This window comes from Pungitius pungitius, chromosome 18 (assembly GCF_949316345.1).
Source record: "Pungitius pungitius chromosome 18, fPunPun2.1, whole genome shotgun sequence".
NCBI lineage: Eukaryota > Metazoa > Chordata > Actinopteri > Perciformes > Gasterosteidae > Pungitius > Pungitius pungitius.
The window spans coordinates 14,301,781-14,314,272 of record NC_084917.1 but is presented as its reverse complement, the minus strand read 5'-3'; the positions used below and the strand labels follow the sequence as shown (position 1 = coordinate 14,314,272).

The 12,492-nt window shown below is 42.0% G+C and overlaps 1 protein-coding gene across 1 annotated transcript in view; it reads left to right on the top strand.

Moving 5' to 3' along the window:
• Positions 1–10,794: 10,794 nt before the first annotated feature.
• Positions 10,795–12,492, top strand: part of st8sia3 (ST8 alpha-N-acetyl-neuraminide alpha-2,8-sialyltransferase 3) — a 15,702-nt gene continuing 14,004 nt past the window's right edge. Inside the window, exon 1 of the mRNA XM_062559025.1 lies at positions 10,795–10,802. Coding sequence (XP_062415009.1) covers positions 10,795–10,802 — 8 coding nt within the window. The remainder of the gene's footprint in view (positions 10,803–12,492) is intronic.

Genomic DNA, 12,492 nt, shown 5'->3' with positions numbered 1-12,492 from the left:
TCGATGTATTCCGTAGATGAAAAAAGGCAGTCCTCAAAGTTTTCTTTATATGAGAGTTGAAGGACATCGAAGAGAACTCCAAGATTCTTGATGAAGATTCCAGAGAAACTGTCTCATGTGACACTTGATTTCTAAGGCGCTCTGAACTTGATCCTGATCATTATAGGAGGTTGCAAGTCAAGTTTTGATGTCTCTTGAAGTTTAACAAGCTGGTTGGTGTCTTCTGGCTTGATCGACAGATACAGTTGAGTATCGTCTGCATATCAATGGAGGTTTGTGTGGTGTTTTCTGATAACGTCGCTGAAAGGAAGCATATACAGGGTAAATAAAATTGGTCCGGGCACAGAACCGTATGGGACTCCGTGACCAACATTGGTGGTCTTCAAGGATTTACCATTTACATGCAAAAACTGGGATTGATCCTTTAAATAGGATTTAAACCAGCTGAGAGCAGTTCCTGTCAGGTGATGAGGGTGCAGGTCGAAGGCAGGCAGGACTCAGATGCAGGATCTTCAAAGTTTCCAAAGGTGCTCTTTATTCACCAACACAAATCAAAAGGAACATGCACCAACGACGACTTGACATAGACAATGACGCGACAGGGGACAAAAGGCAGACAGAGGTGCAGGTGATTGGACACAGGTGGAAACAACCAGGCAATCACAGGACAAGGCAGGAAGTGAAGCTAACCCAGGGACACAAGAGACATGAAACTACAAAATAAAACAGGAAGCAGAACCAAACCGTGACAGAACCCCCCCCCCTCAAGGACCGAATTCCAGACGGTCCTAAAGGGGGGCAGAACCGGAGAAAATCAGACAAGGGGAGGCAGGGTGGGGGCCCGACGATCCTGGGCCGCGCGGGGAACTCCAGGTGCCGATGGCCATGTGATCGGGCCTCAGGGTCTCCGGGGGTCTGCCGGGGCGGCGCCCGGGCCTCAGGGTCGCCGGGCTCTGCGGCGGCGGCGTCATGGCGGGGGGCGCCGGGCTGTGCGGCTCCGGCGTCTTGGCAGTCTGGTGCGCCGGACTCTGCGGCTCAGGCTGCATGGCGTGGGGCACCGGCCCAACCCCTGACCCCGGAGCCAGACCAGTTGACAACCACAGGTCTAAAGGATCTGTAGGAGAGAAGGGAAGATTAGAGATTGGTCTGTGGTTTGCCAACACCTGTGGAGCGAGGGTAGGTTTCTAATGAAGAGGTACACGTGCAGTCAACAATGAACGATTCATCATATCCGGTAATGAAACGTGCTAACTAAAGGAAAAACATCCTTAAAGGAGACAAGTAGAAGATCCGGAATACAGAATTGCGCCTCGGCCCCTTTTTAAGTTCAGGAATCAGGAAACGTTTATTGCCATATGTCAGACATACAAGGAATTTGACTTTGCGATTGGTGCACAATAACAGACAGTACAACAATGGACAACAGACGGTGCAGGAATAAGATAAAAATATAATAAAATATGATGCTATGGGTTAGTATTCTAAAGCTATGGGTTAGTTAAGTAAAAAAAAATTGAAAAGAATAAAAAATAAAGATGAAGTGCATCAGCCTCCCGCCGGATGGAAGGGGCACAAACAGTTTATGTCCTGGGTAAGAGGGGTCGGCTACAATCTTTCTACCTCGCTTCAGAGTCCTGGAAGCAAACAAGTCTTGAAGATTGCAGCCAATCACCCTCTCTGCAGAATGGATAACACTTTGCAACCTGCCCTTGTCCTTGGCTGTGGCTGCAGCGTACCACACGGTGATGGAGGAGCAGAGGATGGATTCGATGATGGCCGTGTGAAGTACACCATCATCGTCTTTGGCAGATTGAATCATAACCTTTCCCATAGTAAGCGCCATCCACAGATTGAAGATATATACAGTGATAACTGACAAAGAGACATGGCCCTGCTTACTTTGTACGATTGCTTAAATTGCTTTAAAGACTAAAGTGAGGGATACTGTCTCTATTGTTTAATTCAAGACACATTGGATGAAAGATTGTAGCATGATTGACCCTGGCCGTACTGTGTGAGATGTACCCTCACACGTATCTGTGGGTATTTTTAGGTTGATGCACAGTAAATCCCACTGGCCAGTGGTGCATTAACGCTGCATACCTGTCTTCTGCACCACCACACTTGTGAGTTCACATGAACACAATGTCAATAAAAATACATTTGAGGAGGTGAAACAAACTTTGGTCTGATGGTCAGGCTAATTTAGCTCAGTAGACTGTTCTTACATGTCACGATAGAAAGAGCACAAGTACCAACGACAAAATGAACTAAGGCGGGCTTCTATGGCTGCATTAGTTTAATTATCCTGGGAATGGCCATGCTGTGTCACTGGCATGGTTGAGTGAGACAATGGGTTAAAGAGTAGTTTGGATTGGAGTTGTATGACTTGTATTATTAGTATATAATCAGTGCATTACCCATATTAGATGGCAGCCAAACCTATTGTAGACCACAAAAACATACTTCCACAGCTTTACCTAGCTGTAAAACAGGCCTTTTGGAGGGGGAGCCGTCGGCTTCAAAGCTGCCAGACTCCTTTTGTCACCAACACCAATTGTCCCTCTCAGAACCTGTGAGACGCTGGTCTACCGCTCCCTGGATGGTAAGTCTGTTTCTGTGACTTTAGTGAATCCAAACTAATCTATTATAACACCTCAGGTTTGACTTCCCTGTCTAAATCAAGGAAAGCTGGAGTGGTGCAAGGGTACACTGGAACTGATATTCAGGGATCGGAAATACATTTGGAGGTGTTCCGAATCTCCTCATGAAGTACATCATCCTACCCCCTCCCTTTAAAAAATCCAAACTATGCTTTTCATTTTGCCTTTACTCCTAGACATGTATTTAAATACACGTTTCCGCCTTTGAATTAAATATATGGATTCATTGCACATGTTCATGCAGAGAAATCGATTCCCATAGGCTAGTGGTGAAGTGGTATAGAAGATGCAATATGATAGAAAACAACAAAATGGGAAGAAGAGGAAATAAGTCTTTAGATCGGTCACATGAAAAATTTGTGTGTGTGAGTGGCATTTTGACATGTTCTTAGAGTCAAATTCCCCTATAATCACAGTGAGTGTATCTCTTCAACAATCAACCCTGATTGTTCACCACACATATCAATTATCTTTGTAGCACAGCACAATGGCTCTATAACCTCACTCCTGATTGTGTGTGTGTGTTTGTGTGTGTGTGTCTTTGTGTTTCAGTCTTTGGATTTTAAGCGGATAGGATCAGATATAAATTAGTATTATGCTGCTGGTGTGACTCTGATTGTCACTATATTGTTCACCTTCACAGCCCAGTGTCATCTGACATCCCTTCATGTATATTAAAGTGCTGACTTAAAGGACGGGACAGAATCCTTCTACTCCGGTATGAAAGTAATGTAAACATGTCGCGGGTTTATGTAAATGTATTGAATTGGTAAGTTTTAGTCATACAGATGACACAGGTGAGAGCTGCTTTCACTAATATCTAATAAATGAACATGAACGTGTCTTTAACACAACATGTTGTCATTCATGCATTCACATACTGATGGCAGGAGCTGCCATACACAGTGACACCTCCCCATCAGAACTCACATTCATTCACCGCAGTACAGCCGTGGGCGACTGTGGGTGAGTGGAGAGCTCAGTTGTCCGTCAATCACACTGTTGGTGGTTCAATCCCTGGCTCCGGTAGTCAGCGTGTTGATGTGTCCTTGGGCAAGACACCTAACCCCAACATTGCTCCTTTAGCTGTGAGTATGGTGTGTGAAAGGGATGAATGTTTGTCCTGATGGACAGGTGGCACTTTGTATGGTATCTCGTGATGACATGTAGTGTAAAAGAGCTTTGAGTAGTAGAAAAACGATACACTTACAGTCCATTTTCCATTTACAACCCTACTCTCCATTGAGCCACAGTAACCATGTATTTTATGTATTACAGGAATAATCCTGTCTAAGTGATGAAAAATTGTTATGAGTGCTGCATGGAAATACTCCCATAGATAAAATAAAGATGAATACAATGCTCATAATACAATACTTCTACAGAAAACCGACTAAGTGTAAGAAAAAAAAAATTCTAAAAACAATAATACACACACGACGAAAGGAAGTAAAAGCATCAGCCGGCTGCTGCCTGGAGCGCTGCGGTGTCACAGAACTCAGTCTCAGTGTAATAAGTCAACTGCTAATTACTCAACAAGTGAGATTACAACCTGAGTGTGCCCCAGCTGCCGGCTGCTTGTCAAATATCCCTCCAGCAGAAATCAATAGTTCATCATCTCTACATATTACTACATCTCAGGAGGAGAGAGGAGAGGAGAAAAAGGGAGGCCAGGAGAGAAGATATGTCCATGTGTTCACCATGGGTACGAGAACCGAATCATGTTTTCAGGTTAGCGTTCATTATTGATGGAGAACCACGTGGCGTTGGCAACCCAGGGTTCCATATCCATGAATCACCACTGATGACTAAGTCAAACTGCGGGCGTCATAACAACAGAAGCACAGCTATAGAGGGAGATATTTATTCAAACACTGACTAAATATCACAACCAGAGAATGAGAGAAGTTGGAAAGCGAGCTCCTTACCTGATCTAAGAAGTCATTTTACAATATTCAGCTATGTTAGCGAGCTGATGAAACCATAAATTCTTATATTAGAAAAACAGTTAACAGTTTAAAAACATATTTCTAATCTCATAGTAGCTTTGACTAAAATCTTTACATCAACAATGGATCACGTGACTACTGGTGAAAGCGAGAGTTATTATGGTAGATTTTATCTTGAGCATTTTCCGGATTGTTACACGGCCAATACTCCTAACCCTTTGTAGAATGCATTGCTGAATCTAGTCACCATAATAGGGATGAAAGGCTTTTAATAAACTTGAGGATGTGTGTTTGTGTGTGTCAACAGAAAGACTCACTCTACTTATATCTACTAAAATGTGCCGCAGACTTGGAGTCAACGATTAAACAATTGAGTCTGAAAGTCAAAGCAGCGATGCTCTGTAAGAGCTAATGTGTGGATGGATATTGATTGTCATTTTTACAGGTCATTTCCTCTGAAGATGATTGATATCTGTTTCTCATTCATCCTACGCTCCACAGTCTCTGCTGTTTAACCCGGAGGCCAAATCGGCCTTAGTGGACCCAGAGGAAGAATGGTGAGCAGAAAGTCACTCGTTTGAATCCACTGGAGGTAATATTATTCAAATACATAGCTTATCAATCAGTCAATTTGCTACGGTGGCCAAGAATGGACAAAAAAATAACAATGCCGCTGGATAGGCCATTCTCGTTTTAGTTCTTGGCCACAATAGTTCTCCTACATGCTTTGCACACAAGATACGTTGTTTTAAATGGATCATTTAGGTAAATGGTTGGTTTTAATGGTAAAACAGACATTGATACAATTCTGGATTCATGCATAATGTAAAAAACCCTTTGTTTCTACAGTTATTATCAATATTTCAAAACTTACTTTGTTTTTACATGTAATAGTTTGAAGAGATGTTTTTTATTTGGGAGACAACTTAACAACCTTTTGAATATATTTGAATATATATTCGAATATAGAGAATTCGTTGACAGCCCTACTGTGTATTCACTGTAAAAAATGAAGCACTCAGAAGTTTGCTATTACATTAGCAATTGAAATGAAGTCAAACAAATTCTACTAACACATGTAAACTAAACTGTGTTCTTCAATGTGCCCGACATGCTGAGTATGTCAGGTTGTTGACAGGTTGTTGTGCATATAATGCATTATATATTGTTATAATTGCGATTGATTATAATGTTTTCTTGTTTATTTCTCCTTGGTTGTCTGCCTGTTTCTATTTCTCTTCCTTCTCTCGTTACTTTCCCAAATTCCTCTGTGTGTTTGTGTGCACATGGGTGTTGGATTGATGCCGGACAGCTTCAGCCACACACCTGCTAAAATTGATTGACCGGAGCGACTCCTGCAATCAGTAAACAGTGACCGCACTGCCCCCCCCCCTCCTTTTTCTTCTTGTCTATATTCCGATCTTTTATTCTCTTTCACTCCCCACTTTCATCCCTTCTCTCCCTCCTTCTACTTCCCAGTCCTTTGTCTCCTCCCCTAAATGACTCCTTTCCCCCTTCACTTCTCCTCACCTCGTTTGCCAGCCGGGGTTGCCTGGCAACAGCTGCTCTCTCTCTCAGTCTCTCTCTCTCTTGCCCAGGTATGGTGAATCAGTGAAAAGAGGAAGACGAATAAAAGAAGAAGATCTAAAAATACTATGTATGATATTGGTCCAGAAGGGAGACAAAGAGACGGAAAGACAGAGGAAATAATTGCTTAGGAGAGGAATAGAAGGATAAAAAGCTGTTGTGATGGAGATGGAGAGAGACTGTACAACTGGATTGAGTGAGAAATGGAGGCCTTAAAGAGTCAGAGTTTAGCCAATGGACTCAGACCAGAGCCTTAAAGATCCAGAGTTAAGCCAATGGATTCAGACCAGAGCCATAAAGAGTCAGAGTTAGGCCAATGGACTCAGACCAGAGCCCTAAAGAGTCAGAGTTAAGCCAATGGGCTTAGACTAGAGCCTTAAAGAGTCAGAGTTAAGCCAATGGACTCAGACTAGAGCCTTAAAGAGTCAGAGTTAAGCCAATGGATTCAGACCAGAGCCTTAAAGAGTCAGAGATAAGCCAATGGACTTAGACTAGAGCCTTAAAGAGTCAGAGTTAAGCCAATGGACTTAGACTAGAGCCTTAAAGAGTCAGAGTTAAGCCAATGGACTCAGACCAGAGCCTTAAAGATCCAGAGTTAAGCCAATGGATTCAGACCAGAGCCATAAAGAGTCAGAGTTAAGCCAATGGACTCAGACTAGAGCCTTAAAGAGTCAGAGTTAAGCCAATGGACTCAGACCAGAGCCTTAAAGATAATATTTATACTTCTAGTAATACTTCAACTACTACTAATGTTGAATGAATGAATGAATTTTTTTTTCGAACATGTACATTAAATAATGTATAACTTTTTATATATACTCTTCTCCTATTCTTTTCTTTTTTTAAAGAGCAGAATGACAAAGCCAAGACATAACAACAGACCATACATTGTTAAAAAAAAGGGAGTGGGAAGAAGTACAATAATTTTTTGATTCCCCAACCCTTTATAACTGCTCTTCAGTTTGCACCAATAACCTTAACACACCTATACATATATATATATACCACATATACTCTTCATAAATATCCATATAAATATATAATCACCAAAAAATAGGTTTATACAAATATCCCTGTAAATATACATATAAATATATATAAACTATCCCCATATAGTAGTATTTATATACCATATACTGTTAAATACTATATCAACCCTATTCTATTTAAAGATGAATCCCTCATCTTCCATTAACATCCTTCCTCTTTCATATAGATGTTTAAACAAAAAATGTTATACCTTTTTTTAAATAACTTTATATTTGCACTTTATATTTCACAAAGTCACCCCGTAGCTCGATACGCACATGCTTTTCATTTTTGTTCGGACCTTTGTTTTTTTAAAATGTAGGCCTCCCCTTAGATTATGTCCCCCAATAAGTCAGATATGGCAAAAATAATGACAGATAAAAGGTGTGCAGCGATTTATTATACAGGATATGTTTTGTTTTCCGCAGAATTGCCAAGCACTTCGCCAGTTTTGCTCGTATGTATCTTACATGTGGTTTCCAGCAGACTTTATCATCCAATATCACCCACCAAGAAATTTTATTTCCTGTATCCATTCTATTTTTGTATTGTCTATTATCAACTCTATATTACAATCTATTGTATTACTCTCAAACAACACAATCTTTGTTTTGCTTAAATTTAATTTTTTTTTTTATTTAATTTTTTTTATCAAACCATAATTTTACTTTCTTTTTTTCAGTTGTGATTGTCTGCTGCAAATTCTCACCGGAACAAAAAATATTGGTGTCGTCTGCAAACAAAATTTCATTACATCAATTTCAGTACTTGTGAAACTCTACATATGTCATTAATATATAATATGAATAATTTCGGACCTAATATTGACCTCTGTGGTACCCCGCATGTAATGTTCCCGAAGTCAGATTTATGGTCACCTATCTGCACAAACTGTTGCCTGTTTCTCAAATAGCTCGACAGCCAGCTCCACGCAACTCCCCTCACACCACACTTTTCTAATTTCCGGAATAGAATGCTGTGATCAATGGTATCGAATGCTTTTCTTTACTAAAAATACTACTATGACCAATGGTATTATTACTGCTAGGATGATGGTGGTCAGTGTTGGGAAAGTTCAACAGGTCTTTTTAAAATAGAAATGATTACCACATGGAGTCACATAGCAACAGCCCACATGGTTAACCACAATTTAAATCAAAGGGCTTTGAACGTTTATATTTTAATATATATATATTTATGTATATATACATATAGTTTAAAAGCTTTATAAGGGGGTGTGACTGAAATTCAAGGTCATTCTTAATTTGTGTTGTATATATATATATATATATATATATATATATATTGTCCCTGAGCAAAACTTTTCAACCGAGTGATGAACCCTGGACATCCTGGGTGTAGAACATCACTTTTGCTACAGAAACTGAGTGAATAAAAAGACAAACAAAGCAAGAAGTGAGCTGACCTGCAGGTTCTTTAAGCAGCAACCTGATCCAACTCTGTCTGTGAAGGGCTCGGACGGGTTTGGCTTATTTAGCTTTGTAGCACAGTCCTTCATGGCTGTCTAAACACACACACACACACAGTGGGCTCGGTCCATTGCTGGTCACTGTCTGAACTGTGAGTGATGTACGGTCTGTCTGCTGTCCTCTATTGATACCGTGGACATAACAAAGCACTGCAGCGTACTCCATTTACACACACACACACAAACCCATCCTCGGGGAGGAACAGCTTCAATCCGGAGGTTTGGATGATGCATTATGAGATGTGGAAACTGGATTCAATGTGACCTTGGACATTTAGAGAAGGTTTCATTAACAGTTACTGTCTGTTCTCCACCTGCTTGAGCTCCACCTCAACTCACATCTCTAGCTCAGTAGTTCAATAAATAAACTACTGAGCTAGAGATGTTCCATGTTTCCGCATATCAGCCAATACAAACTGCAGACACCAATGTCTTTAAAACTATGAAATACATCTAGAAAACTCTTGGCATTATGATTAAGTGTGTATCTTAAAAAGGCGGAAAACTCAATTCTTTCAATTCTTTCATATCTCTTACATTTGGCCGTTAAAGGGCATCGTCCTTACCCACATCGTTATGAGAGATTTTCTTCAGTGTGAGTGTGTGTAGAGTACATAAAGTGCAGTAATTTCACGCTCCTCTAGCTTAAGGGGAGCTGCAGCCTCTGATCGTCCACCCAACTCCCTCTGCTCTAATGACTATGGATTATTAATTGCCTCTTTCGTGAGATGTGAGCCTCTCATTGGTTTCATATCAGACGGTTCACATGAAAATCTGATCAATCTGATTCATGAGCTCATTGTGCTTTTATTGAAAGTGCTCAGTGGACTTCTGGGGTGAAACGAGAACAAAAGGTGTGGACATGTCGTGGACATGTCGTCCGCACACAGGAGAAATTTGCATATGTGTTTTAGCCGGATAAAGACATTATTTTATCATTTTGGCCTTGTTCGTAGTATGACGTTTGTTTTTAACGTAAAACAAAAAGTTGAGTTCTTTTTTATTGATTTTACATCATTGAGTCACATGAGGTTGTGGCCGTAAAAAAGCATAAACTCATGCCCTGATGTGTTTTCTAAATCTAAACAGGTCTTTGTCTTAACCCGATTACCAGCGGTTCACAACATTAACCATGTGTTATAACCTCAACCTTCTCACAAGGTATTGACGTGTTATAATGTTAACTTCAATACACAGTTATTTAACGTTTTATTTCTAGGAAACAAGAGGGAGGATGTGAGAACAAGGGGCCGAGGGTGGGAGGCTGGACAGAGCAGGGCAGGCAGACAGGGGGGACCAGGAGGAGGTTACAGACGCTGTGGGGGAGCAGGGAGACAAATAAATTCAAGCATTTGAAAATACTCAGAAATAAGAATTGGTGGAAACTATAATCACTGCATCGAGATGAAGGGCAGAACGATGCGTGTGGTAACATTCAGAAACTGAAGCTTGGGAATGTGATGTAAAGTTTTAAGTTTATTGTTACATGAGCTCGTAACCACCACACCACGTGACGCCCTTTCATGGCGAGATATATCTATAGAAATGTTTTTTTTAATTTTTTTACCAGCTTTCAAACCTCAGATGACATTGAAACTATCTGCATTGCTAGATTACATTCAATAACATGACAGAAGGGATAGTGGTCCATATGTTTACATCACTTCCTGTTGCATAATGACAGCTGGTCACTCTGTGGGACTCAGGAAGAAGCACCACTTCCTCACAGATCTCTCTCCTCCCTCGCTCCTCTCAGCATCATTTTACTTCCCCTCTATTTGTTACACACACCTCCCACTCTGAATCATTTTCTTACCTGTTTTCTCATTTTATGGGATTATCACACCTTCTTCTCTTTCTTTCGTTTAATTCTCTTATATTTGTTTTCTCTGTCCTACCATATATACTTAAAATAATGATTCTGCAGTTGTATATATTCTATGAATAAGTAATTGTTTTATTGTTGTGTGTAACCGTTATTGTCAGTCTGGCCTTAAACTCCATCCTTGGCTGTTTGCATGAAGTGCAACAACTCAACAAAGTTCTGTAAATGAGAACTGCTTCTCCATTGACCTATATGATCAGGTAAAGGTATAATTAGATAAATAAATAAAACACAAAGCGAGGGGAAGTAAGTAAGTAAGCAGCAATGTATTGCCATTTGCTCTTGCGTTTCAGGAAGTTATTAAAGACACTCTGGCTTATGTTTCCATGGGGTTTTATTGTGTGCCACAACGTGAACGTAGTACGCAATCATACAGCCACTCGTGTGGTCAGAAACAGGGACACAGCTACCAGTCAGAATGCCCAGGTGGTTCAAGTTCAAAATCACCACAAATCAACAACTTTTTCATCCACATATCTTCTGCCAATTAATTGTCTTACTGCTAGCTGAGATATCATCTCCTCGGGTACATTTTTTTCTGAATCAATTGGAAAGAAAAAAATTTGTGTGTGTGTGTGTGTAACAAGAGCTACATTAAATTTGAAGCTTTAGGATCTTAATCTGTCTGTCTGTTTAACAGCCTTGTCCAAGCCTTGCGATTCCTCGGTGCGTCTGTGTTTGTGTTTGGTCTTATCGGGCCTTAAGACCAGCAGAAAGGTCACTGTTGAAATATCAGCATCGAGGGGAGCCCGTCTCCCTGTCTGATGTCTCCCTGTCTGATGTCTCCCTGTCTGATGTACTGTATGTCTCCACACGGAGGGTCTTGCTGTCGTGAACAAAATCTGAAATGCCCGACAATGACGGACACCTTCAGATTGCCACGTTGAACCTATTCTATCTACCTACATCTTTAATGCCATGATGTTGGGAAGAAGGGTGGCTCATAAATGGAATTATTGCTCAACCCAGACTTGTAAGAAAGGGTTTGCAATGTTCCAAATAATTGATGCTTATTTTTCATGAGATATGTTAAGGGTTCACAAAGCCTTCGGTAACCCTAAACAAACGAGCATGTCACATATTGTACAAATGACAATGTTGAATATACCCCCCCCCCCCCCCCCTTTCCCCCCTCCACCTCAGATGCTTCTGCCGATCATCTGATCACCGCCATACAAGAGCTGCGTCAATTTAACGCGACACGTCGCTTTCTTAAAACACCGAGGGGGGAGTTAAGGAGAGAGAGGCACCGAGGATGTAGATGAGGAGAGGGAGCATCGTCTCCCACTGCGCCGCCGCCATCCTCTATTCTCCACCCCGCAGGAACCCGCGCCGTCGCGTCCCTTCATCGCCTCGAGGCTATGACACCGGCTGTGATCTGAGCCTGCAAAGGATAAAACCTCCAAGACCCCCCCCCCCGCCCCTCGGCACCCCTCCTCCTCCTCCTCCTCCTCCTCCTCCTCCTCCTCTATCCTCGACTCTGCTTTCTGGACTGTCAATGCGTCATACTCCGTTCTTCCTGCGTGCGTGTTTGTCTTCCGCTGACGCGTCGCCTCCTCCTCGCCGTATACTTTAGGTCACTAGCACGGCTGCAAAATCACGTGCTCTCCGACCTTCCACTCGCGGCTCCACGCACGGACCGTGTAGCCTCCTTTAGAATGCGCCGATAAATCCTGCGGCTCGCGCGTCTATTTCCGCCCGTGCGGCCTTTTCCATCTCTGCGCCCTCTGTTCGCCGCACATGCGTCGCCGCTGCCGCGCCACCGCATCTCCTCCTCCTCCCACTGGCTTGGAATCTTATATTCACCTAAAGCGCGCGTCGTCATCTCCGCGTCCGCGTCCACGCCGCTTGCTCTGCCGCTGATGCGGTGCGCCTGGGGGCTCTCCGTGT